The sequence below is a fragment of the Oncorhynchus clarkii genome, chromosome 23 (assembly GCF_045791955.1).
Source record: "Oncorhynchus clarkii lewisi isolate Uvic-CL-2024 chromosome 23, UVic_Ocla_1.0, whole genome shotgun sequence".
Classification (NCBI taxonomy): Eukaryota; Metazoa; Chordata; class Actinopteri; order Salmoniformes; family Salmonidae; genus Oncorhynchus; species Oncorhynchus clarkii.
The window spans coordinates 61,297,374-61,320,161 of record NC_092169.1 but is presented as its reverse complement, the minus strand read 5'-3'; the positions used below and the strand labels follow the sequence as shown (position 1 = coordinate 61,320,161).

General features: G+C 46.3%; 1 protein-coding gene across 1 annotated transcript in view; it reads right to left on the bottom strand.

Annotated features, from left to right (window-relative positions):
• Positions 1-22,788, bottom strand: part of LOC139381607 (formin-2-like) — a 143,856-nt gene that overhangs the window by 39,192 nt on the left and 81,876 nt on the right. Inside the window, exons 9-14 of the mRNA XM_071125260.1 lie at positions 12,914-12,975; positions 9,572-9,663; positions 8,340-8,469; positions 6,780-6,926; positions 6,317-6,376; positions 2,605-2,725 (exon numbers count right to left, since the gene is read on the bottom strand). Of these exons, the coding sequence (XP_070981361.1) occupies positions 2,605-2,725; positions 6,317-6,376; positions 6,780-6,926; positions 8,340-8,469; positions 9,572-9,663; positions 12,914-12,975 (612 nt within the window). The remainder of the gene's footprint in view (positions 1-2,604; positions 2,726-6,316; positions 6,377-6,779; positions 6,927-8,339; positions 8,470-9,571; positions 9,664-12,913; positions 12,976-22,788) is intronic.

Genomic DNA, 22,788 nt, shown 5'->3' with positions numbered 1-22,788 from the left:
CCTGACCTCTCCCTGGCCTGCGCGAGGGGCTGTGTCAGCAGTGACCTCAGTGAAGACGGGTCATGTTTCATCTGGTTGGTTGATAAGACAGACGTGGGGATGAGAACAGTCCAGGAATTTTAAAAATTATAGCGGGAACAGGGTGAGAAGTCTTCTCTTTAAAAAATTGTTTTGAGAGAAAGCGAGAAAGGGAGCGAGAGAGAGAGAGAGAGAGAGAGAAAGAAAGGGAGCGAGTTACAGAGAGAGAAAGGGAGCGAGAGAGCGAGAGAGTGAGAGAGAGAGAGAGAGAGAGAGAGAGAAAGAAAGAAAGGAAGCGAGTTACAGAGAGAGAAAGGGAGCGAGAGAGAGAGAGAGAAAGAGCGAGAGAGAAAGAGAAAGAGAAAGAAAGAAAGGGAGCGAGTTACAGGGAGAGAAAGGGAGCGAGAGAGCGAGAGAGAGAGAAAGGGAGCGAGTTACAGAGAGAGAAAGGGAGCGAGAGAGAGAGAGAGAAAGAGCGAGAGAGAGAGAGAAAGAAAGGGAGCGAGTTACAGAGAGAGAAAGAGCGAGAGCGAGAGAGAGAGCGGATGACAGAGTGACTTTGAAAAAGAGAGAAAGATCTGTTTACCATTTCCAATGTGTTAACAACTTCCAGCCTTCTAAATGCTTGACCTTCAGGAAATAACTTGTAGTTTACACACTGTGTTCAAAGCCCTGTTCTCTGCCAGCGCTGTACACTACATTTACATCAATATTTACACATGGAAGTGGAGTCCTTATGTCTGAAGCTCCCTGGATAATTAGCATAATAATTTAAGCCACCCCTGTATGATGAGCAATCATGAGGACAAGGTAACGGTCAAACACGCAGAGGGCCTACGGAGAAACATACAGGCGTGGTATAGGAGTGGGCTTTTCAGAGAGCTGAACACTACACAAACAAGCAGAGGGCCTACGGAGAAACATACAGGCGTGGTATAGGAGTGGGCTTTTCAGAGAGCTGAACACTACACAAACAAGCAGAGGGCCTAGGAGTGGGCTTTTCAGAGAGCTGTACACTACAAAAACAAGCAGAGGGCCTAGGAGGAACATACAGGCGTGGTATAGGAGTGGGCTTTTCAGAGAGCTGAACACTACACAAACAAGCCTGGTGCAACTCTCTCCCTGGCCTGGCTGGCATTAGAAGCAGTGTTCTGGAACACCAGGGAGGTAGGGGAGGGAGGGCCTAGTAGAGGTGGGGGAGGCTTGCAGAGGCAGCAGCCACACACAAGCCTAAGATCACCATTTACAAAGACAAGCGTCGGCTGGAGGGGTGTAAAGCTCACCGCCATTGGATTCTGGAGCAGAGGAAACGCGTTCTCTGGAGTGATGAATCAGGCTTCACCATCTGGCAGACCGACGGACAAATCTGGGTTTGGCGGATGCCAGGAGAACGTTACCTTCCCCAATGCATGGTATCAACTGTAAAGTTTGGTGGATGCCAGGAGAACGTTACCTTCCCCAATGCATGGTACCAACTGTAAAGTTTGGTGGAGGAGGAATAATGAAATAATGGTCCGGGGCTGTTAGTTCCAGTGAAGGGAAATGTTAACGCTACAGCATACAATGACATCAACACCTTTGGGATGAATTGGAACGCTGACTGCAAGCCAGGCCTAATCGCCCAACATCAGTGCCTGACTTCACAAATGCTTGAGGCTGAGTAGAAGCAAGTCCCCTCCCAGCAATGTTTCAACATCTAGTGGAAAGCCTTCCCAGAAGAGTGGAGGCTGTTATAGCAGCAATGTTCCAACATCTAGTGGAAAGCCTTCCCAGAAGAGTGGAGGCTGTTATAGCAGCAATGTTCCAACATCTAGTGGAAAGCCTTCCCAGAAGAGTGGAGGCTGTTATAGCAGCAAAGGGGGGGACCAACTCCATATTCATTAATGCAGATGATTTTGGAATGAGATGTTCGACGAGCAGGTGTTCACATACTTTTGATCATGAATTGTATCTGTGACCAACAGACTGTATTCTCAGTCATGTAGTGTATCTGTGACCAACAGACTGTATTCCCAGTCATGTAGTGTATCTGTGACCAACAGACTGTATTCTCAGTCATGTAGTGTATCTGTGACCAACAGACTGTATATCTGTATTCCCAGTCATGTGGTGTATCTGTGACCAACAGACTGTATTCCCAGTCATGTAGTGTATCTGTGACCAACAGACTGTATTCTCAGTCATGTAGTGTATCTGTGACCAACAGACTGTATATCTGTATTCCCAGTCATGTGGTGTATCTGTGACCAACAGACTGTATTCCCAGTCATGTGGTGTATCTGTGACCAACAGACTGTATTCCCAGTCATGTGGTGTATCTGTGACCAACAGACTGTATTCCCAGTCATGTAGTATATCTGTGACCAACAGACTGTATTCCCAGTCATGTAGTATATCTGTGACCCAACAGACTGTATTCCCAGTCATGTAGTATATCTGTGACCAACATCTGTATTCCCAGTCATGTGAAATCCATAGATTAGGGCCTAATTTATTTATTTCAATTGACTGATTTCCTCATATGAACTGTGAACTCAGTCAAATCTTTGATATGGATGTGTTTATATTTTGGTTCAGTACAGTTACCTCGAAGGTCCTTCTTCAGCCTGGTCAGGTCCTTCTGAAAGTCCTCAAACTTCATCTGTGAAGCCTGGAACAGATCCTGGGGCTCAGGGAGAGGGTAGAGGCACGTCTCCCTGCCGGCGTCCTGACAACACATGACATGACCTTAGTCCTTAGAGCACAGAGCATTAGATAAAGGGGTTAGTAGAGTTAGATCAAGTAGAGTTAGATCACGTAGAGTGGGTTAGGGTAGTAGAGTTAGATCACGTAGAGTTAGATCACGTAGAGTGGGTTAGGGTAGTAGAGTTAGATCACGTAGAGTGGGTTAGGGTAGTAGAGTTAGATCACGTAGAGTTAGATCACGTAGAGTGGGTTAGGGTAGTAGAGTTAGATCACGTAGAGTTAGATCACGTAGAGTGGGTTAGGGTAGTAGAGTTAGATCACGTAGAGTTAGATCACGTAGAGTGGGTTAGGGTAGTAGAGTTAGATCACGTAGAGTTAGATCACGTAGAGTGGGTTAGGGTAGTAGAGTTAGATCACGTAGAGTGGGATAGGGTAGTAGAGTTAGATCACGTAGAGTGGGTTAGGGTAGTAGAGTTAGATCACGTAGAGTGGGTTAGGGTAGTAGAGTGGGTTAGGGTAGTAGAGTGGGTTAGGGTAGTAGAGTGGGTTAGGGTAGTAGAGTGGGTTAGGGTAGTAGAGTGGGTTAGGGTAGTAGAATGGGTTAGGGTAGTAGAATGGGTTAGGGTAGTAGAATGGGTTAGGGTAGTAGAGTGGGTTAGGGTAGTAGAGTTAAATCACGTAGAGTGGGTTAGGGTAGTAGAGTTAAATCACGTAGAGTGGGTTAGGGTAGTAGAGTGGGTTAGGGTAGTAGAGTAGGTTAGGGTAGTAGAGTGGGTTAGGGTAGTAGAGTTAGATCGCGTAGAGTGGGTTAGGGTAGTAGAGTGGGTTAGGGTAGTAGAGTTAGATCACGTAGAGTGGGTTAGGGTAGTAGAGTTAGTTCACGTAGAGTGGGTTAGGGTAGTAGAGTTAGATCACGTAGAGTGGGTTAGGGTAGTAGAGTGGGTTAGGGTAGTAGAGTTAGATCACGTAGAGTGGGTTAGGGTAGTAGAGTGGGTTAGGGTAGTAGAGTTAGTTCACGTAGAGTGGGTTAGGGTAGTAGAGTTAGTTCACGTAGAGTGGGTTAGGGTAGTAGATTTAGTTCACGTAGAGTGGGTTAGGGTAGTAGAGTGGGTTAGGGTAGTAGAGTTAGATCACGTAGAGTGGGTTAGGGTAGTAGAGTGGGTTAGGGTAGTAGAGTGGGTTAGGGTAGTAGAGTTAGTTCACGTAGAGTGGGATAGGGTAGTAGAGTTAGTTCACGTAGAGTGGGTTAGGGTAGTAGTGTTAGATCACGTAGAGTGGGTTAGGGTAGTAGAGTGGGTTAGGGTAGTAGAGTTAGATCACGTAGAGTGGGTTAGGGTAGTAGAGTGGGTTAGGGTAGTAGAGTGGGTTAGGGTAGTAGAGTTAGTTCACGTAGAGTGGGTTAGGGTAGTAGAGTTAGATCACGTAGAGTGGGTTAGGGAAGTAGAGTGGGTTAGGGTAGTAGAGTGGGTTAGGGTAGTAGAGTGGGTTAGGGTAGTAGAGTTAGATCATGTAGAGTGGGTTAGGGAAGTAGAGTGGGTTAGGGTAGTAGAGTTAGTAAATTTCTACCCTGACCCACTCTACATGATCTATTTTCAACAGTAAAATAATACTGAAGACATCAAAACTATGAAACACATATGGAATCATGTAGTAATCAAAAAAGTGTTAAATCAAAATATATTTTAGATTCTTCAAAGTAGCCACCCTTTGCCTTGATGACAGCTTAGCACACTCTTGGCGTTCTCTCAACCAGCTTCATGAGGAATGCTTTTCCAACAGTCTTGAAAGAGTTCCCACATGTGCGGAGCACTTGTTGGCTGATTTTTCTTCACTCTGCGGTCCAACTCATCTCAATTGGGTCGAGGTCAGGTGATTGTGAAGGCCAGGTCATCGGATGCAGTAGTCCATCACTCTCGTTCTTGCTCAAATAGCCCTTACACAGCCTGGAGTTGTATTGCATCATTGTCCTGTTGAAGAACAAATGATAGTCCCACTAAGCGCAAACCAGATGGGATGATGTATTGCTGCAGAATGTTGTGGTAGCCATGCTGGTTAAGTATGCCTTGAAATCTAAATAAATCACAGTGTCACCAGCAAAGCTCCCCACAACACCTCCTCCATGCTTCACGGTGGGAACCACACATGCAGAGATCATCCGTTTACCTACTCTGAGTCTCACTCAGACGGTGGTTGGAACCAAAAATCTCAAATTTGGACTCATCAGACCAAAATAACAGATTTCCACCGGTCTAATGTCTATTGCTCGTGTTTCTTGGCTCAAGGAAGTCTGTTCGCATTATTGGTGTCCTTTAGTTGTGGTTTCTTTGCAGCAATTCGACCATGAAGGTCTGATTCACACGGTCTCCTCTGAACAGTTGATGTTGAGATGTGTCTAACTTGAACTCTGTGCATTTATTTGGGTCGCAATCTTAGGTGCAATTAACTCTAATGAACTTATCCTCTGCAGCAGAGGTAACTCTGGGTCCATTCCTGTGGCTGTCCTCATGAGAGCCAGATTCATCATAGCGCGTGATGGTTTTTGCGACTGCACTTGAAGAACGTTTCAAAGTTCTTAATTTTCCAGATTGACTGACCTTCATGACCTAAAGTAATGATGGACCTTTGCTTCTCTTTGCTTATTTGAGTTGTTCTTGCCATAATATGGACTTGGTCTTTTACCAAATAGGGCCATCTTCTGTATACCACCCCTACCTTGTCACAACGCAACTGATTGGCTCAAAAGCATTAAAGAAAGAAATACCACAAATTAACTTTAAACAGCACACCTGTTAATTGAAATGCATTCCAGGTGACGACCTCATGAAGATGGTTGAGAGAATGCCAAGAGTAAGCAAAGCTGTCATATGAAACATTGTTATCAAGGCAGATATGTGGAAATATATTTTTAATTTTTACTTTTTTGTTTGTTGACTAAATCAAAATCCAATACCTAAACTCCCTACTGGGCTTGGTCCGGCTAGACGCCCTACTGGGCTTGGTCCGGCTAGACGCCCTACTGGGCTTGGTCCGGCTAGACGCCCTACTGGGCTTGGTCCGGCTAGACGCCCTACTGGGCTTGGTCCGGCTAGACGCCCTACTGGGCTTGGTCCGGCTAGACGCCCTACTGGGCTTGGTCCGGCTAGACGCCCTACTGGGCTTGGTCCGGCTAAACGCCCTACTGGGCTTGGTCCGGCTAAACGCCCTACTGGGCTTGGTCCGGCTAAACGCCCTACTGGGCTTGGTCCGGCTAAACGCCCTACTGGGCTTGGTCCGGCTAAACGCCCTACTGGGCTTGGTCCGGCTAAACGCCTTACTGGGCTTCATCCAGCTAAACGCCCTACTGGGCTTGGTCCGGCTAAACGCCCTACTGGGCTTGGTCCGGCTAAACGCCTTACTGGGCTTCATCCAGCTAAACGCCCTACTGGGCTTGGTCCAGCTAAACGCCCTACTGGGCTTGGTCCAGCTAAACGCCCTAATGGGCTTCATCCAGCTAAACGCCTTACTACGCATTAGTTACCACTGAGTGAAAATAAATAAAATGTAAAAGTCCCGGTCTGCTCTGTGCCAAGACGAGTGATTAGAACAGGACTCGGATAAACAGGACCCAACGTACCTGGTCAAAGTGCCTCAGATAGTAAGCCACTATGTAGGACAACAGGCTCCGTGTGTTATCCTGCCAAAAGGAGGAAGACACAAGAAATGAGCTTCAGGGAATTCATGTTTAGTTTACGACACTTTCTCACAAAGTGTTCTGCTTTTACAGAATGAATATATATTTTAATCCAAGTCATCAAAAGACATGGTAGGAACAGTAACTACAGTCTTCCAGCACAATATAAACCCTGACAAAATAGACAGTCATGTCTGACAGTGTAACTAGAGGTGTAACTAAGCTTGGTCCCAAAATGGCTCCCTGTTGCCTATACATCGGTCTACTGTTGACCAGATGGACTCTACATAGGGAACAGGGAGCCATTAGGGTGCAGGTCCTAGTGCCCTAGTAGTGCAGGTCCTAGTGCCTCTTCCAACCATAGGGAATAGCGTGCAGGTCCTAGTGCCCTAGTAGTGCCACTCACACTGCTCTTCACATCCTTCAGCTTGGGCAGGATATCCAGGTTAAAGCCGTCAGCCTGTCCTCTGGTTCGGTTGCCACCATTCATGAAGTTACCAAAGGCCAGGACCAGACCCAGCACCTGCATCACACACTGGCCACTCTGCAAGGTCTGGAGGAGGAGGAGATGGGCAGGCACACACACAGGGAGACAGAGGGACAGACATGAGAGATTGAGACAGAGACCGAGAGAGAGGGGGACAGAGAGACAGAGGAGAGATTGAGACAGACAGAGACAGACATGAGAGATTGAGACCGAGAGGAGAGATCGAGACAGACAGAGAGACAGATTGAGACAGAGAGGAGAGATTGAGACAGAGAGACAGAGACAGAGAGATTGAGACAGGGACAGAGAGAGAGGGGGGAGACAGACAGGAGAGATCGAGACAGAGCGAAGGGGGGGGGGGGGGGGGGGGACAGACAGACAGGAGAGATCGAGACAGAGCGGGGGGGGGGGGGGGGGCAGTCAGTATATATGAGGCTGAGCAGATTAATAGTATCAAGAATTCAGTCACCTGGTTTCAATATGAAAACTGTTTTCTGAACACACTTCAACCAGAAGGGCTGTTACTATCAACCTACTCTGATGTTCCTGTTTAAAACAACTTCCACAGTGGAAGGATTGAGACGGTATTTCCTCAGTAATATGAGTGTCTGGTAGAACTGTCCAGAGGACAAAACCTTAGCAGACCTCCTCTGATTTCTACTAGGTGAGGCACACGAAACAGGTCTATACGCACACACATACCAAACACGTCACACACATACCAAACACGTCACACACAATCAATCAAATGTATTTATATAGCCCTTCTTACATCAGCTGATATCTCAAAGTGCTGTACAGAAACCCAGCCTAAACCCCAAAACAGCAAGCAATGCAGGTGTAGAAGCACGGTGGCTAGGAAAAACTCCCTAGAAAGGCCAGAACCTAGGAAGAAACCTAGAGAGGAACCAGGCTATGAGGGGTGGCCAGTCCTCTTCTAGCTGTGCCGGGTGGAGATTATAACAGAACATGGCCAAGATGTTCAAATGTTCATAAATGACCAGCATGGTCGAATAATAATAGTCACACACACAGACTCACAGTGCACACACTCTGCAGTCACACAGACTCACCGTGCACACACTCTGCAGTCACACAGACTCACCGTGCACACTCTGCAGTCACACAGACTCACCGTGCACACTCTCTGCAGTCACACAGACTCACCGTGCACACTCTCTGCAGTCACACAGACTCACCGTGCACACTCTCTGCAGTCACAGACTCACCGTGCACACTCTCAACAGTCACACAGACTCACCGTGCACACTCTCTGCAGTCACACAGACTCACCGTGCACACTCTCTGCAGTCACACAGACTCACCGTGCACACTCTCTGCAGTCACACAGACTCACCGTGCACACTCTCTGCAGTCACACAGACTCACCGTGCACACTCTCTGCAGTCACAGACTCACCGTGCACACTCTCTGCAGTCACAGACTCACCGTGCACACTCTCTGCAGTCACAGACTCACCGTGCACACTCTCTGCAGGATGTCCAGTTTGCGCAGGATAGAGGAGATCCATTCAGAGAAGGTGGACTGAAACAGGATACAGAACACCCGGCCTGAGAAGTTAGGGATCTGATGTAACTGGAACAGGAACCTGGAATAGAGACAAGAGAACGGAGCATGGGTTTGAGGCTACCACTTCATGATGTAACTGGAACAGGAACCTGGAATTGAGACAAGAGATCGGAGGAGGGGTTTGAGGCTACCACTTCATGATGTAACTGGAATAGAGACAAGAGATGGGAGGATGGGTTTGAGGCTACCACTTCATGATGTAACTGGAACAGGAACCTGGAATAGAGACAAGAGATTGGAGGAGGGGTTGAGGCTACCACTTCATGATGTAACTGGAATAGAGACAAGAGATGGGAGGACGGGTTTGAGGCTACCACTTCATGATGTAACTGGAACAGAGGATGGGTTTGAGGCTACCACTTCATGATGTAACTGGAATAGAGACAAGAGATCGGAGGATGGGTTTGAGGCTACCACTTCATGATGTAACTGGAATAGAGACAAGAGATCGGAGGATGGGTTTGAGGCTACCACTTCATGATGTAACTGTAATAGAGACAAGAGAACGGAGGATTGGTTTGAGGCTACCACTTCATGATGTAACTGGAATAGAGACAAGAGATCGGAGGATGGGTTTGAGGCTACCACTTCATGATGTAACAGGAACCTGGAATAGAGACAAGAGATCGGAGGATGGGTTTGAGGCTACCACTTCATGATGTAACTGGAATAGAGACAAGAGATTGGAGGATGGGTTTGAGGCTACCACTTCATGATGTAACTGGAATAGAGACAAGAGATCGGAGGATGGGTTTGAGGCTACCACTTCATGATGTAACAGGAACCTGGAATAGAGACAAGAGATCGGAGGATGGGTTTGAGGCTACCACTTCATGATGTAACTGGAATAGAGGAGACAAGAGATCGGAGGATGGGTTTGAGGCTACCACTTCATGATGTAACTGGAATAGAGACAAGAGATTGGAGGATGGGTTTGAGGCTACCACTTCATGATGTAACTGGAATAGAGACAAGAGATCGGAGGATGGGTTTGAGGCTACCACTTCATGATGTAACTGGAATAGAGGAGACAAGAGATTGGAGGACGGGTTTTAAGTCTGTCTACTTTTTGAACATGATTGGTTGTTTGAATAATTTAACCGATTCTCCAGAACACCTACTGTTCAGGTTTGTCCAGTGGTTTGGCATTGTCCTTGTCTTTAGATGACTTGATGTGCTTATCGATTTTCTCCATCTCATCCTGTTGTGCTCTCTGAAAAGACAATCAGGACAACATGATCAAAGTACTGTACTACATGACAACTGCAGAAGTACTACAGGCAGTAGTTTAATAGTGTGCTGTACTGCAGGCAGTAGTACTTCTGCAGTAGTAGTAGTAGTAGTAGTAGTAGTAGTAGTAGTAGTAGTAGTAGTAGTAGTAGTATTTCAACACTACTACTACACTACAGTATTTTAATAGTGGTATGTTATTCTGGCACATGGAATCAGACCCTTGTTTAACAAACCAAACCAAGGAAAGACAAAAGCCACACAGTAAAACATTTCCTCCACTGACATTGGAGTCATTTAACAGACACTGATTCAGAGTCACTTACAGTCAGTGAGTCATTTAACAGACACTGATTCAGAGTCACTTACAGTCAGTGAGTCATTTAACAGACACTGATTCAGAGTCACTTACAGTCAGTGAGTCATTTAACAGACACGGATTCCGAGTCACTTACAAGAGCAATTAGGGTTAAGCGCCTTGCTCAAGGACAGACAGATTGTTCACCTGGTCGGCTCCGGGATTCAATCCAGCGACCTTTCGGTTACTGGCCCACTGCTCTTAACTGCTGTACCTGCCACCCACATACTGTTATACTGTGACAGAACTGACGATGTGATTAACCTCTAAATTACTCAACATTGTGGGACGTGAAACGATGTCAACAGGGACAATTTTACCAGGGCTCCTGGGACTGCATTGTCCCTCTGAATGACAGTCAAGTTAACCAAATTAACCATCAGAAATTGCACAGTGTGTGTTTAAAATGATCGGTAATGTTTGCGATGGGAACGTAATCTAAAGATCAACTTCCGTTCTGTATTTGCATCAGAACGGAGCCTATTCAAGCAGCAGGATGCCATTTATTGTCATGAGTCTTGCCTTGGAGGCAGCTCTGCAGAGTGGTCACAAGCTGGCACAGCCACAAAGTCATAAAATCAGATTTTAAAGCTTAAAACACACTGCTAACCCTAATGCCTAAGCCAAACATTAATATTTTGAATGTTGTTGTTTTTTTACAATGTACTGTAGCCAATTTTGACTTTGCAGCTGCCCCATCACTCAGTTCTGCCTCCAGGGCAAGATTCATGCCAATAAATGTCAACCTGCATACAAGCATCAACACATAAGCCTGTGCAACATCCATCGACAAATCAACTCATGGTTGGTTATCATTGTCCATCGTGCCAGATTACATTTATAAAGGTAAAGTTCATTGAATAACGACACAAAGCTGGTGAGTGAGTCTCTCCAAATGTTCCTGGATATGAAGATATAAACATGGCAGCTGTTCTGAACCCTTCACAGAGCTAACACCTTGGTAAACAAGCCCCTTCACAGAGCTAACACCTTGGTAAACAAGCCCCTTCACAGAGCTAACACCTTGGTAAACAAGCCCCTTCACAGAGCTAACACCTTGGTAAACAAGCCCCTTCGATAAGAGACAATACCGTGCAGCTGTATTCATCTTCCTGGCCAAGGCTTTTGACTCTGTCAATCAAACCATATTCTTATTGGCAGACTCAACAGCCTTGGTTTCTCAAATGACTGCCTCACCTGGTTTACCAACTACTTCTCTGATAGAGTTCAGTGTGTCAAATCGGAGGGTCTGTTGTCTGGACCTCTGGCAGTCTCTATGGGGGTACCACAGGGTTCAATTCTCAGGCCGACTCTTTTCTCTGTATACATCAATGATGTCGCTCTTGCTGCTGGTGAGTCTCTGATCCACCTCTACACAGACGACCCCATTCTGTATACATCTGGCCCTTCTTTGGACACTGTTAACAGCCCTCCAGGCAAGCTTCAATGCCATATACAACTCTCCTTCCGTGGCCTCCAACTGCTCTTAAACGCTAGTAAAACTAAATTCCTGCTCTTCAACAGATCGCTGCCCGCACCTGCCTGCCCGTCCAGCATCACTACTCTGGACGGTTCTGACTTAGAATACGTGGACAACTACAAATACCTGGTTAGACTGTAAACTCTCCTTCCAGACTCACATCAAACATCTCCAATCCAAAATTAAATCTAGAATTGGCTTCCTATTTCGCAACAAAGCCTCCTTCAGTCATGCTGCCAAACAGACCCTTGTTAAACTGACTATCCTACCGATCCTCGACTTCGAAGATGACATATACAAAATAGCATCCAATACCCTACTCAACAAATTGGATGCAGTCTATCACAGTGCCATCCGTTTTGTCACCAAAGCCCCATATACTACCCACCACTGCGACCTGTACTCTCTCGTTGGCTGGCCCTCACTTCATACTCAAACCCACTGGCTCCAGGTTATCTACAAGTCTTTGCTAAGTAAAGCCCCGCCTTATCTCAGCTCACTGGACACCATAGCAGCACCCACCTGTAGCACACGCTCCAGCAGGTATATTTCACTGGTTACCCCCAAAGCCAATTCCTCATTTGGCCGCCTTTCCTTCCAGTCCTCTGAAGCCAATGACTGGAACGAACTGCAAAAATCACTGAAGCTGGAGACTCACATCTCCCTCACTAACTTTAAGCACCAGCTGTCAGAGCAGATCACAGATCACTGCACCTGTACATAGCCCATCTGTAAATAGCCCATCTATCTACCTACCTCATACCCATACAGTCTTTATTTATTTATCTTGCTCCTTTGCACCCAAGTATCTCTACTTGCACATTCATCTTCTGCACATCTACCATTCCAGTGTTTAATTGCTACATTGTATTTACTTTGCCACTACGGCCTATTTATTGCCTTCCCTCCTTACTCCATTTGCACAACACTGTATATAGACTTTTTCTATTGTATTATTGACTGTATGTTTGTTTATTCCATGTGTAACTGTTGTTTTTGTCGCACTGCTTTGCTTTATCTTGGCCAGGTCGCAGTTGTAAATGAGAACTTGTTCTTAACTAGCCTACCTGGTTAAATAAAGATGGAATAAATAAAGAATATAAAAAATAACAAGGCCTGAACTAAGTGATAGTGTAAATAAATGATTTCTTACAAGGCTTTCACATGACCTCTTCTGTTCCTTACTGAACAACCGTTGGTGATTGAAGTCTAGTGACACGCAGTGGCCAGAACTAAGGGGAGTCCATCACGGCCTGGATACATTGACAGCCAACAATAAGACTAAGGCCATGACTCAAACCAACACAGTGTGATGCTCGTTTATTTGCATGTGTTTGAATCCTGGCCAAAGACACACCTTCCTTTGGACTCAGGGATGAGAGATCAGAGCCTTACGTTTTCATAGAGGGCTTGTAGAGTCTCCAGATCCACCACAGTATTGTCCAGGTTCAGGATGGCTGGAAGGGACAGAACACAGTTAGTGGTTATTGAGGATGGCTGGAAGGGACAGAAGAGAGAAGACAGTGGTTATTGAGTATGGCTCAAAGGGACAGGAGACAGGAGTGAGTTGTTATATATATATATATATATATTTTTTTTTTTTTCAACCACTCCACAAATTTCTTGTTAACAAACTATAGTTTTGGCAAGTCGGTTAGGACATCTACTTTGTGCATCTACTTTGTGCATAACAAGTCATTTTTCCAACAATTGTTTACAGACAGATTATTTTCACTGTATCACAATTCCAGTGGGTCAGAAGTTTACATACACTAAGTTGACTGTGCCTTTAAACAGCTTAGAAAATTCCAGAAAATGATGTCACGGCTTTAAAAGCTTCTGATAGGCTTATTGGCATCATTGGAGTCAATTGTAGATGTACCTGTGGATGTATTTCAAGGCCTACCTTCAAACTCAGTGCCTCTTTGCTTGACAACATGGGAAAATCAAAATAAATTAGTCAAGATCTCAGAACAAAAATTGTAGACCTCCACAAGTCGGATTCATCCTTGGAAGCAATTTCCAAACGCCTGAAGGTACCACGTTCATCTGTAAAAACAATATTACGCAAGTATAAACACCATGGGACCACGCAGCTGTCATACCGCTCAGGAAGGAGACGCGTTCTGTCTCCTAGAGATGAACTTACTTTGGTGCGAAAAGTGCAAATCAATCCGAGAACAACAGCAAAGGACCTTGTGAAGATGGAGGAAACAGGTACCAAAGTATCTATATCCACATAACCTGAAAGGCTGCTCTGCAAGGTAGAGGACACTGCTCCAAAACCAACATAAAAAAGCCAGACTACAGTTTGCAACTGCACATGGGGACAAAGATCGTACTTTTATGGAGAAATGTCCTCTGGTCTGATGAAACAAAAATAGAACTGTTTGGCCATAATGACCATCATTATGTTAGGAGGAAAAATAGGGAGGTTTGCAAGCCGAAGAACACCATCCCAACCGTGAAGCACTGGGGTGGCAGCATCATGTTGTGGGGGTGGCAGCATCATGTTGTGGGGGTGGCAGCATCATGTTGTGGGGGTGCTTTGCTGCATGAGGGACTGGTGAACTTGACAAAATAGATGGCATCATGAGAATGGAAAATTATGTGGATATATTGACGCAACATCTCAAGACATCAGTCAGGAAGTTAAAGCTTGGTCCCAAATGGACAATGACCCCAAACATACTTCAAAACTGGTGGCAAAATGGCTTAAGGACAACAAAGTCAAGGTATTGGAGTGCCATCACAAAGCCCTGACCTCAATCCTATAGAACATTTGTGGGCAGAACTGAAAAAGCGTGTGCGAGCAAGGAGGCCTACAAACCTGACTCAGTTACACCAGCTCTGTCAGGAGGAATGGGCCAAAATTCACCCAACTTATTGTGGGAAGCTTGTGGAAGGCTACCCAAAATGTTTGACCCAAGGTAAACAATTTAAAAAGGCAATGCTACCAAATACTAATTGAGTGTATATAAACTTCTGAACCACTGGGAATGTGATGAAATAAATCACTCTACTATTATTCTGACATTTCACATTCTTAAAATAACATGGTGATCCTAACTGACCTAAGACGGGGGATTTTTACTTTGATTAAATGCCAATGTGAAAAACTGAGTTTAAATGTATTTGGCAAAACTTCCACTTCAACTGTGTGTGTGTGTACACATATATACACACACACGTGTTTATAGACATACGCTGAGGGTACAAAACCTTAGGAACACTTTCCTAATATTGAGTTGCACCCCCTCAGAACAGCCTCGATTTGTCGGGTCATGGACTCTACAAGGTGTTGAAAGTGTTCCACAGGGATGCTGGAAGTAGTTTAAAAAAAAGACTAATTTTAACAATTTCCCTTTGAACATTTGACAAACACTTTGACCTTACTACAGCCCTCGTCTGACGGGAGAGATGGGGTCAAAACAAGTGTTGGAGCCAACAGGACTTAAACCCTCCTGCATATCTCTGCAAGGCCGAGACGCAGTGACGCAAGACGCCAACAAGACGCCAGAGCATCGAGATCAAGTGCAGGCTGGGAGCTGACACCCTGAGAGCTGTGAGAACTTGGAGAGAGGTGGGAGGGAGGGAGGAACGAAGTCGGTACCACAGACACCAAATAAGCTCATTCCTGACACGGCCTGGACACAGGGGAGCACGGCTCTGCTCATAATGCAGCAGCTGGATTAATCCTCCACGACCTTGAAACGGGGTCAAATCCACCGTGTGCAAAGCTCCCAGCTTTAGAGCAAAGCTGAGCATTTCTTTTCCTATTCCCACAGAGTTCAGTACCACCCACAGGCGTCTAAACAGGTCCCCAGCCCCCCAAACACCACTAAGAAGCTTAATGGGGGTGTGATGAGGCTAGGGGGGGGGGCAATTAACTACATTTGGCTGCATGGCAAAAAAAAAAAATCACTCCTCCACATCGGGACTGGCTGTCAAGGAGAGACTGGCTGTCTGCTTGGCTAACTAGAACCTCTGACACCAATTCATCTCAACCGCCTTTTTAAGGAGGGGAAATTATCAGGCCAATTTACCAGACAACCTTTTGAAGGAAAAGCTATTATCTGAATATATACTGTAAGTGTCTCCGACCACCAACAATAATAAAACTCCAACAAGGTACATAATATGCTCTTCATTAGATCGATGTAAATGAGAGCTTGTTCTCAACTGGCATACCTGGTTAAATAAAGGTGAAATAAAACATTTAAAATGTGGACAAAATATCGTTTTATTAATAAAATGCTGTTAACTGTCCAGTCAGTGTCTACTTGACCTATCCTCAGCCCTCTCTGAACAGCAGTCAGTGTCTACTTGACCTATCCTCAGCCCTCTCTGAACAGCAGTAGTGTCTACTTGACCTATCCTCAGCCCTCTCTGAACAGCAGTAGTGTCTACTTGACCTATCCTCAGCCCTCTCTGAACAGCAGTAGTCTAGTCAGTGTCTACTTGACCTATCCTCAGCCCTCTCTGAACAGCAGTAGTGTCTACTTGACCTATCCTCAGCCCTCTCTGAACAGCAGTAGTGTCTACTTGACCTATCCTCAGCCCTCTCTGAACAGCAGTACTGTCTACTTGACCTATCCTCAGCCCTCTCTGAACAGCAGTAGTGTCTACTTGACCTATCCTCAGTCCTCTCTGAACAGCAGTAGTGTCTACTTGACCTATCCTCAGCCCTCTCTGAACAGCAGTAGTGTCTACTTGACCTATCCTCAGCCCTCTCTGAACAGCAGTAGTGTCTACTTGACCTATCCTCAGCTCTCTGAACAGCAGTAGTCTCTAGTCAGTGTCTACTTGACCTATCCTCAGCTCTCTGAACAGCAGTAGTCTCTACTTGACCTATCCTCAGCCCTCTCTGAACAGCAGTAGTGTCTACTTGACCTATCCTCAGCCCTCTCTGAACAGCAGTAGTCTCTAGTCAGTGTCTACTTGACCTATCCTCAGTTCTCTGAACAGCAGTAGTGTCTAATTGACCTATCCTCAGCTCTCTGAACAGCAGTAGTCTCTACGTGACCTATCCTCAGCCCTCTCTGAACAGCAGTAGTCTCTACTTGACCTATCCTCAGCCCTCTCTGAACAGCAGTAGTGTCTACTTGACCTATCCTCAGGCCTCTCTGAACAGCAGTAGTCTCTAGTCAGTGTCTACTTGACCTATCCTCAGCCCTCTCTGAACAGCAGTAGTGTCTACTTGACCTATCCTCAGCCCTCTCTGAACAGCAGTAGTGTCTACTTGACCTATCCTCAGCCCTCTGAACAGCAGTAGTGTCTACTTGACCTATCCTCAGCTCTCTGAACAGCAGTAGTCTCTACTTGACCTATCATCAGCCCTCTCTGAACAGCAGTAGTGTCTACTTGACCTATCCTCAGCCCTCTCTGAACAGCAGTAGTCTCTAGTCAGTGTCTACTTGACCTATCCTCAGCCCTCTCTGAACAGCAGTAGTGTCTACTTGACCTATCCTCAGCCCTCTCTGAACAGCAGTAGTGTCTACTTGACCTATCCTCAGCCCTCTGAACAGCAGTAGTCTCTAGTCAGTGTCTACTTGACCTATCCTCAGCCCTCTCTGAACAGCAGTAGTGTCTACTTGACCTATCCTCAGCCCTCTCTGAACAGCAGTAGTGTCTACTTGACCTATCCTCAGCCCTCTCTGAACAGCAGTAGTCTCTAGTCAGTGTCTACTTGACCTATCCTCAGCCCTCTCTGAACAGCAGTAGTGTCTACTTGACCTATCCTCAGCCCTCTCTGAACAGCAGTAGTCTCCAGTCTGAACAGTCTTGTGATTCAACACTACTCCAAACGGCAGTTTAAGTCCACTGTGACTTGGTCATTCCTTTGTTGTTAGCTTTATCAGAGCGCCTGTGGAATGACAGAGCCTTTGGTAACACTAAGCTATGGAGAGAGCGAGAGCGAGAGAGCGCGCGAGAGAGCGTGCGAAAGAGAGCAAGAGAAAGAGAGCAAGCGAGAGAGCGAGAGAGAGCGCCCGAAAGAGCGAGAGAGAGCGCGTGAAAGAGCGCAAGAGAGAGAGAGAGAGAGAGAGAGAGAGAGAGAGAGAGAGGACACTACCCTTGCTAGCTCACCTGGTGTTGGTGTTTCTCGCTCCATGCTCTCCTGTCTAGCTGAACGTGTGTCGGTCTAGTCTAGAGGGGGAATATTTGTCTACCAACATATAATCAGCGGCGCAACACTCCACAAAAAAACGGCCTGATGAAAGAAACATCAAATCTGTCAGATAAAAGACCGTGTGTTTAAATTCCTCACGTCGACTTTTAGTCTGGGCTAGAAAGGAGCTGGCGCCTCAAACTGTAATCCTTGTTTGAACACAAACAGAGGTGAAGTGGTTGAATGTTTAATCCTAAGATATAGTATTACATTGACGCGTTTAGTACAGTGAGTGTACTCAGTAGTAAAACGACAGAGAACGCCTCGCCTGCTTGCTACGACACGGTGCCTGTTTCAACTAACGGCCAGACATTAAGGGACAGGGAAGTCAACACAGGACAGATTTGGCTGCGTCACAAAATGGCACCATATTCCCCATTTGGTGCACTACTCTCAACCAGAGCCCTGGTCAAAAGTAGTGAACGATTTAGGGAATATTCTCTTAAAATTATTTCTACCTGAGAATACTAAGACAACAGTCCAATATGAAGGGCCGGTCCAACACACTAGAGGAGGAATCAACAGTCCAAGATGAAGGGCTTTTAAAATAATCTTTCTAACTGTAAACCTAAACAGCAGAGGAGACTGGAGAGAGAGAACAGGATGGTTGTAGATGGTGGAGAGAGAGAGAACAGGATGGTTGTAGATGGTGGAGAGAGAGAGAGAGAACAGGATGGTTGTAGATGGTGGAGAGAGAGAGAGAGAACAGGATGGTTGTAGATGGTGGAGAGAGAGAGAGAACAGGATGGTTGTAGATGGTGGAGAGAGAGAGAACAGGATGGTTGTAGATGGTGGAGAGCGAGAGAACAGGATGGTTGTAGATGGTGGAGAGAGAGAACAGGATGGTTGTAAATGGTGGAGAGAGAGAGAACAGGATGGTTGAAGATGGTGGAGAGAGAGAACAGGATGGTTGAAGATGGTGGAGAGAGAGAACAGGATGGTTGTAGATGGAGAGAGAGAGAGAACAGGATGGTTGTAGATGGTGGAGAGAGAGATAACAGGATGGTTGTAGATGGTGGAGAGAGAGATAACAGGATGGTTGTAGATGGTGGAGAGAGAGAGAGAGAGAACAGGATGGTTGTAGATGGTGGAGAGAGAGAGAACAGGATGGTTGAAGGTGGAGAGAGAGAGAACAGGATGGTTGTAGATGGTGGAGAGAGAGAGAACAGGATGGTTGTAGATGGTGGAGAGAGAGAGAGAGAGAACAGGATGGTTGTAGATGGTGGAGAGAGAGAACAGGATGGTTGAAGGTGGAGAGAGAGAGAACAGGATGGTTGTAGATGGTGGAGAGAGAGAGAACAGGATGGTTGTAGATGGTGGAGAGAGAGAACAGGATGGTTGTAGATGGAGAGAGAGAGAACAGGATGGTTGTAGATGGTGGAGAGAGAGAGAACAGGATGGTTGAAGGTGGAGAGAGAGAGAACAGGATGGTTGTAGATGGTGGAGAGAGAGAACAGGATGGTTGTAAATGGTGGAGAGAGAGAGAACAGGATGGTTGAAGATGGTGGAGAGAGAGAACAGGATGGTTGAAGATGGTGGAGAGAGAGAACAGGATGGTTGTAGATGGAGAGAGAGAGAGAACAGGATGGTTGTAGATGGTGGAGAGAGAGATAACAGGATGGTTGTAGATGGTGGAGAGAGAGAGAGAGAGAACAGGATGGTTGTAGATGGTGGAGAGAGAGAGAACAGGATGGTTGAAGGTGGAGAGAGAGAGAACAGGATGGTTGTAGATGGTGGAGAGAGAGAGAACAGGATGGTTGTAGATGGTGGAGAGAGAGAACAGGATGGTTGTAGATGGAGAGAGAGAGAACAGGATGGTTGTAGATGGTGGAGAGAGAGAGAGAGAGAACAGGATGGTTGTAGATGGTGGAGAGAGAGAGAACAGGATGGTTGAAGGTGGAGAGAGAGAGAACAGGATGGTTGTAGATGGTGGAGAGAGAGAGAACAGGATGGTTGTAGATGGTGGAGAGAGAGAGAACAGGATGGTTGTAGATGGTGGAGAGAGAGAGAACAGGATGGTTGTAGATGGTGGAGAGAGAGAGAACAGGATGGTTGTAGATGGTGGAGAGAGAGAGAACAGGATGGTTGTAGATGGTGGAGAGAGAGAGAGAACAGGATGGTTGTAGATGGTGGAGAGAGAGAACAGGATGGTTGTAGATGGAGAGAGAGAGAGAACAGGATGGTTGTAGATGGTGGAGAGAGAGAGAGAACAGGATGGTTGTAGATGGTGGAGAGAGAGAGAGAGAACAGGATGGTTGTAGATGGTAGAGAGAGAGAACAGGATGGTTGAAGGTGGAGAGAGAGAGAACAGGATGGTTGTAGATGGTGGAGAGAGAGAGAACAGGATGGTTGTAGATGGTGGAGAGAGAGAACAGGATGGTTGTAAATGGTGGAGAGAGAGAACAGGATGGTTGTAGATGGTGGAGAGAGAGAGAGAGAACAGGATGGTTGTAGATGGTGGAGAGAGAGAACAGGATGGTTGTAGATGGTGGAGAGAGAGAACAGGATGGTTGTAGATGGTGGAGAGAGAGAGAGAACAGGATGGTTGTAGATGGTAGAGAGAGAGAACAGGATGGTTGTAGATGGTGGAGAGAGAGAACAGGATGGTTGTAGATGGTGGAGAGAGAGAGAACAGGATGGTTGTAGATGGTGGAGAGAGAGAACAGGATGGTTGTAGACGGTGAAGAGAGAGAGAACAGGATGGTTGTAGACGGTGAAGAGAGAGAGAACAGGATGGTTGTAGACGGTGAAGAGAGAGAGAACAGGATGGTTGTAGATGGTGGAGAGAGAGAGAGAACAGGATGGTTGTAGATGGTGGAGAGAGAGAGAGAACAGGATGGTTGTAGATGGTGGAGAGAGAGAGAACAGGATGGTTGTAGATGGTGGAGAGAGAGAACAGGATGGTTGTAGATGGTAGAGAGAGAGAGAGAACAGGATGGTTGTAGATGGTGGAGAGAGAGAGAACAGGATGGTTGTAGATGGTAGAGAGAGAGAGAACAGGATGGTTGTAGATGGTGGAGAGAGAGAACAGGATGGTTGTAGACGGTGGAGAGAGAGAACAGGATGGTTGTAGATGGTGGAGAGAGAGAGAACAGGATGGTTGTAGATGGTGGAGAGAGAGAGAGAACAGGATGGTTGAAGGTGGAGAGAGAGAACAGGATGGTTGTAGATGGTAGAGAGAGAGAGAACAGGATGGTTGTAGATGGTGGAGAGAGAGAGAACAGGATGGTTGTAGATGGTGGAGAGAGAGAGAACAGGATGGTTGTAGATGGTAGAGAGAGAGAGAGAGAACAGGATGGTTGTAGATGGTGGAGAGCGAGAGAACAGGATGGTTGTAGATGGAGGAGAGAGAGAGAACAGGATGGTTGTAGATGGTAGAGAGAGAGAGAACAGGATGGTTGTAGATGGTGGAGAGAGAGAACAGGATGGTTGTAGACGGTGAAGAGAGAGAGAACAGGATGGTTGTAGACGGTGAAGAGAGAGAGAACAGGATGGTTGTAGATGGTGGAGAGAGAGAGAGAACAGGATGGTTGTAGATGGTGGAGAGAGAGAGAGAACAGGATGGTTGTAGATGGTGGAGAGAGAGAGAACAGGATGGTTGTAGATGGTGGAGAGAGAGAACAGGATGGTTGTAGATGGTAGAGAGAGAGAGAGAACAGGATGGTTGTAGATGGTGGAGAGAGAGAGAACAGGATGGTTGTAGATGGTAGAGAGAGAGAGAACAGGATGGTTGTAGATGGTGGAGAGAGAGAACAGGATGGTTGTAGACGGTGGAGAGAGAGAACAGGATGGTTGTAGATGGTGGAGAGAGAGAGAACAGGATGGTTGTAGATGGTGGAGAGAGAGAGAGAACAGGATGGTTGAAGGTGGAGAGAGAGAACAGGATGGTTGTAGATGGTAGAGAGAGAGAGAACAGGATGGTTGTAGATGGTGGAGAGAGAGAGAACAGGATGGTTGTAGATGGTAGAGAGAGAGAGAGAGAACAGGATGGTTGTAGATGGTGGAGAGCGAGAGAACAGGATGGTTGTAGATGGAGGAGAGAGAGAGAACAGGATGGTTGTAGATGGTAGAGAGAGAGAGAACAGGATGGTTGTAGATGGTGGAGAGCGAGAGAACAGGATGGTTGTAGATGGTAGAGAGAGAGAGAACAGGATGGTTGTAGATGGTGGAGAGAGAGAACAGGATGGTTGTAGATGGTAGAGAGAGAGAGAACAGGATGGTTGTAGATGGTGGAGAGAGAGAGAACAGGATGGTTGTAGATGGTAGAGAGAGAGAGAGAACAGGATGGTTGTAGATGGTGGAGAGAGAGAGAACAGGATGGTTGTAGATGGTGGAGAGAGAGAGAACAGGATGGTTGTAGATGGTGGAGAGAGAACAGGATGGTTGTAGATGGTGGAGAGAGAGAACAGGATGGTTGTAGATGGTGGAGAGAGAGAACAGGATGGTTGTAGATGGTAGAGAGAGAGAGAACAGGATGGTTGTAGATGGTGGAGAGAGAGAACAGGATGGTTGTAGATGGTAGAGAGAGAGAGAACAGGATGGTTGTAGATGGTAGAGAGAGAGAGAACAGGATGGTTGTAGATGGTAGAGAGAGAGAGAACAGGATGGTTGTAGATGGTGGAGAGAGAGAGAACAGGATGGTTGTAGATGGTAGAGAGAGAGAGAACAGGATGGTTGTAGATGGTGGAGAGAGAGAACAGGATGGTTGTAGATGGTAGAGAGAGAGAGAACAGGATGGTTGTAGATGGTGGAGAGAGAGAGAACAGGATGGTTGTAGATGGTAGAGAGAGAGAGAACAGGATGGTTGTAGATGGTGGAGAGAGAGAGAACAGGATGGTTGTAGATGGTAGAGAGAGAGAGAACAGGATGGTTGTAGATGGTGGAGAGAGAGAGAACAGGATGGTTGTAGATGGTGGAGAGAGAGAGAACAGGATGGTTGTAGATGGTGGAGAGAGAACAGGATGGTTGTAGATGGTGGAGAGAGAGAACAGGATGGTTGTAGATGGTGGAGAGAGAGAACAGGATGGTTGTAGATGGTAGAGAGAGAGAGAACAGGATGGTTGTAGATGGTGGAGAGAGAGAGAACAGGATGGTTGTAGAT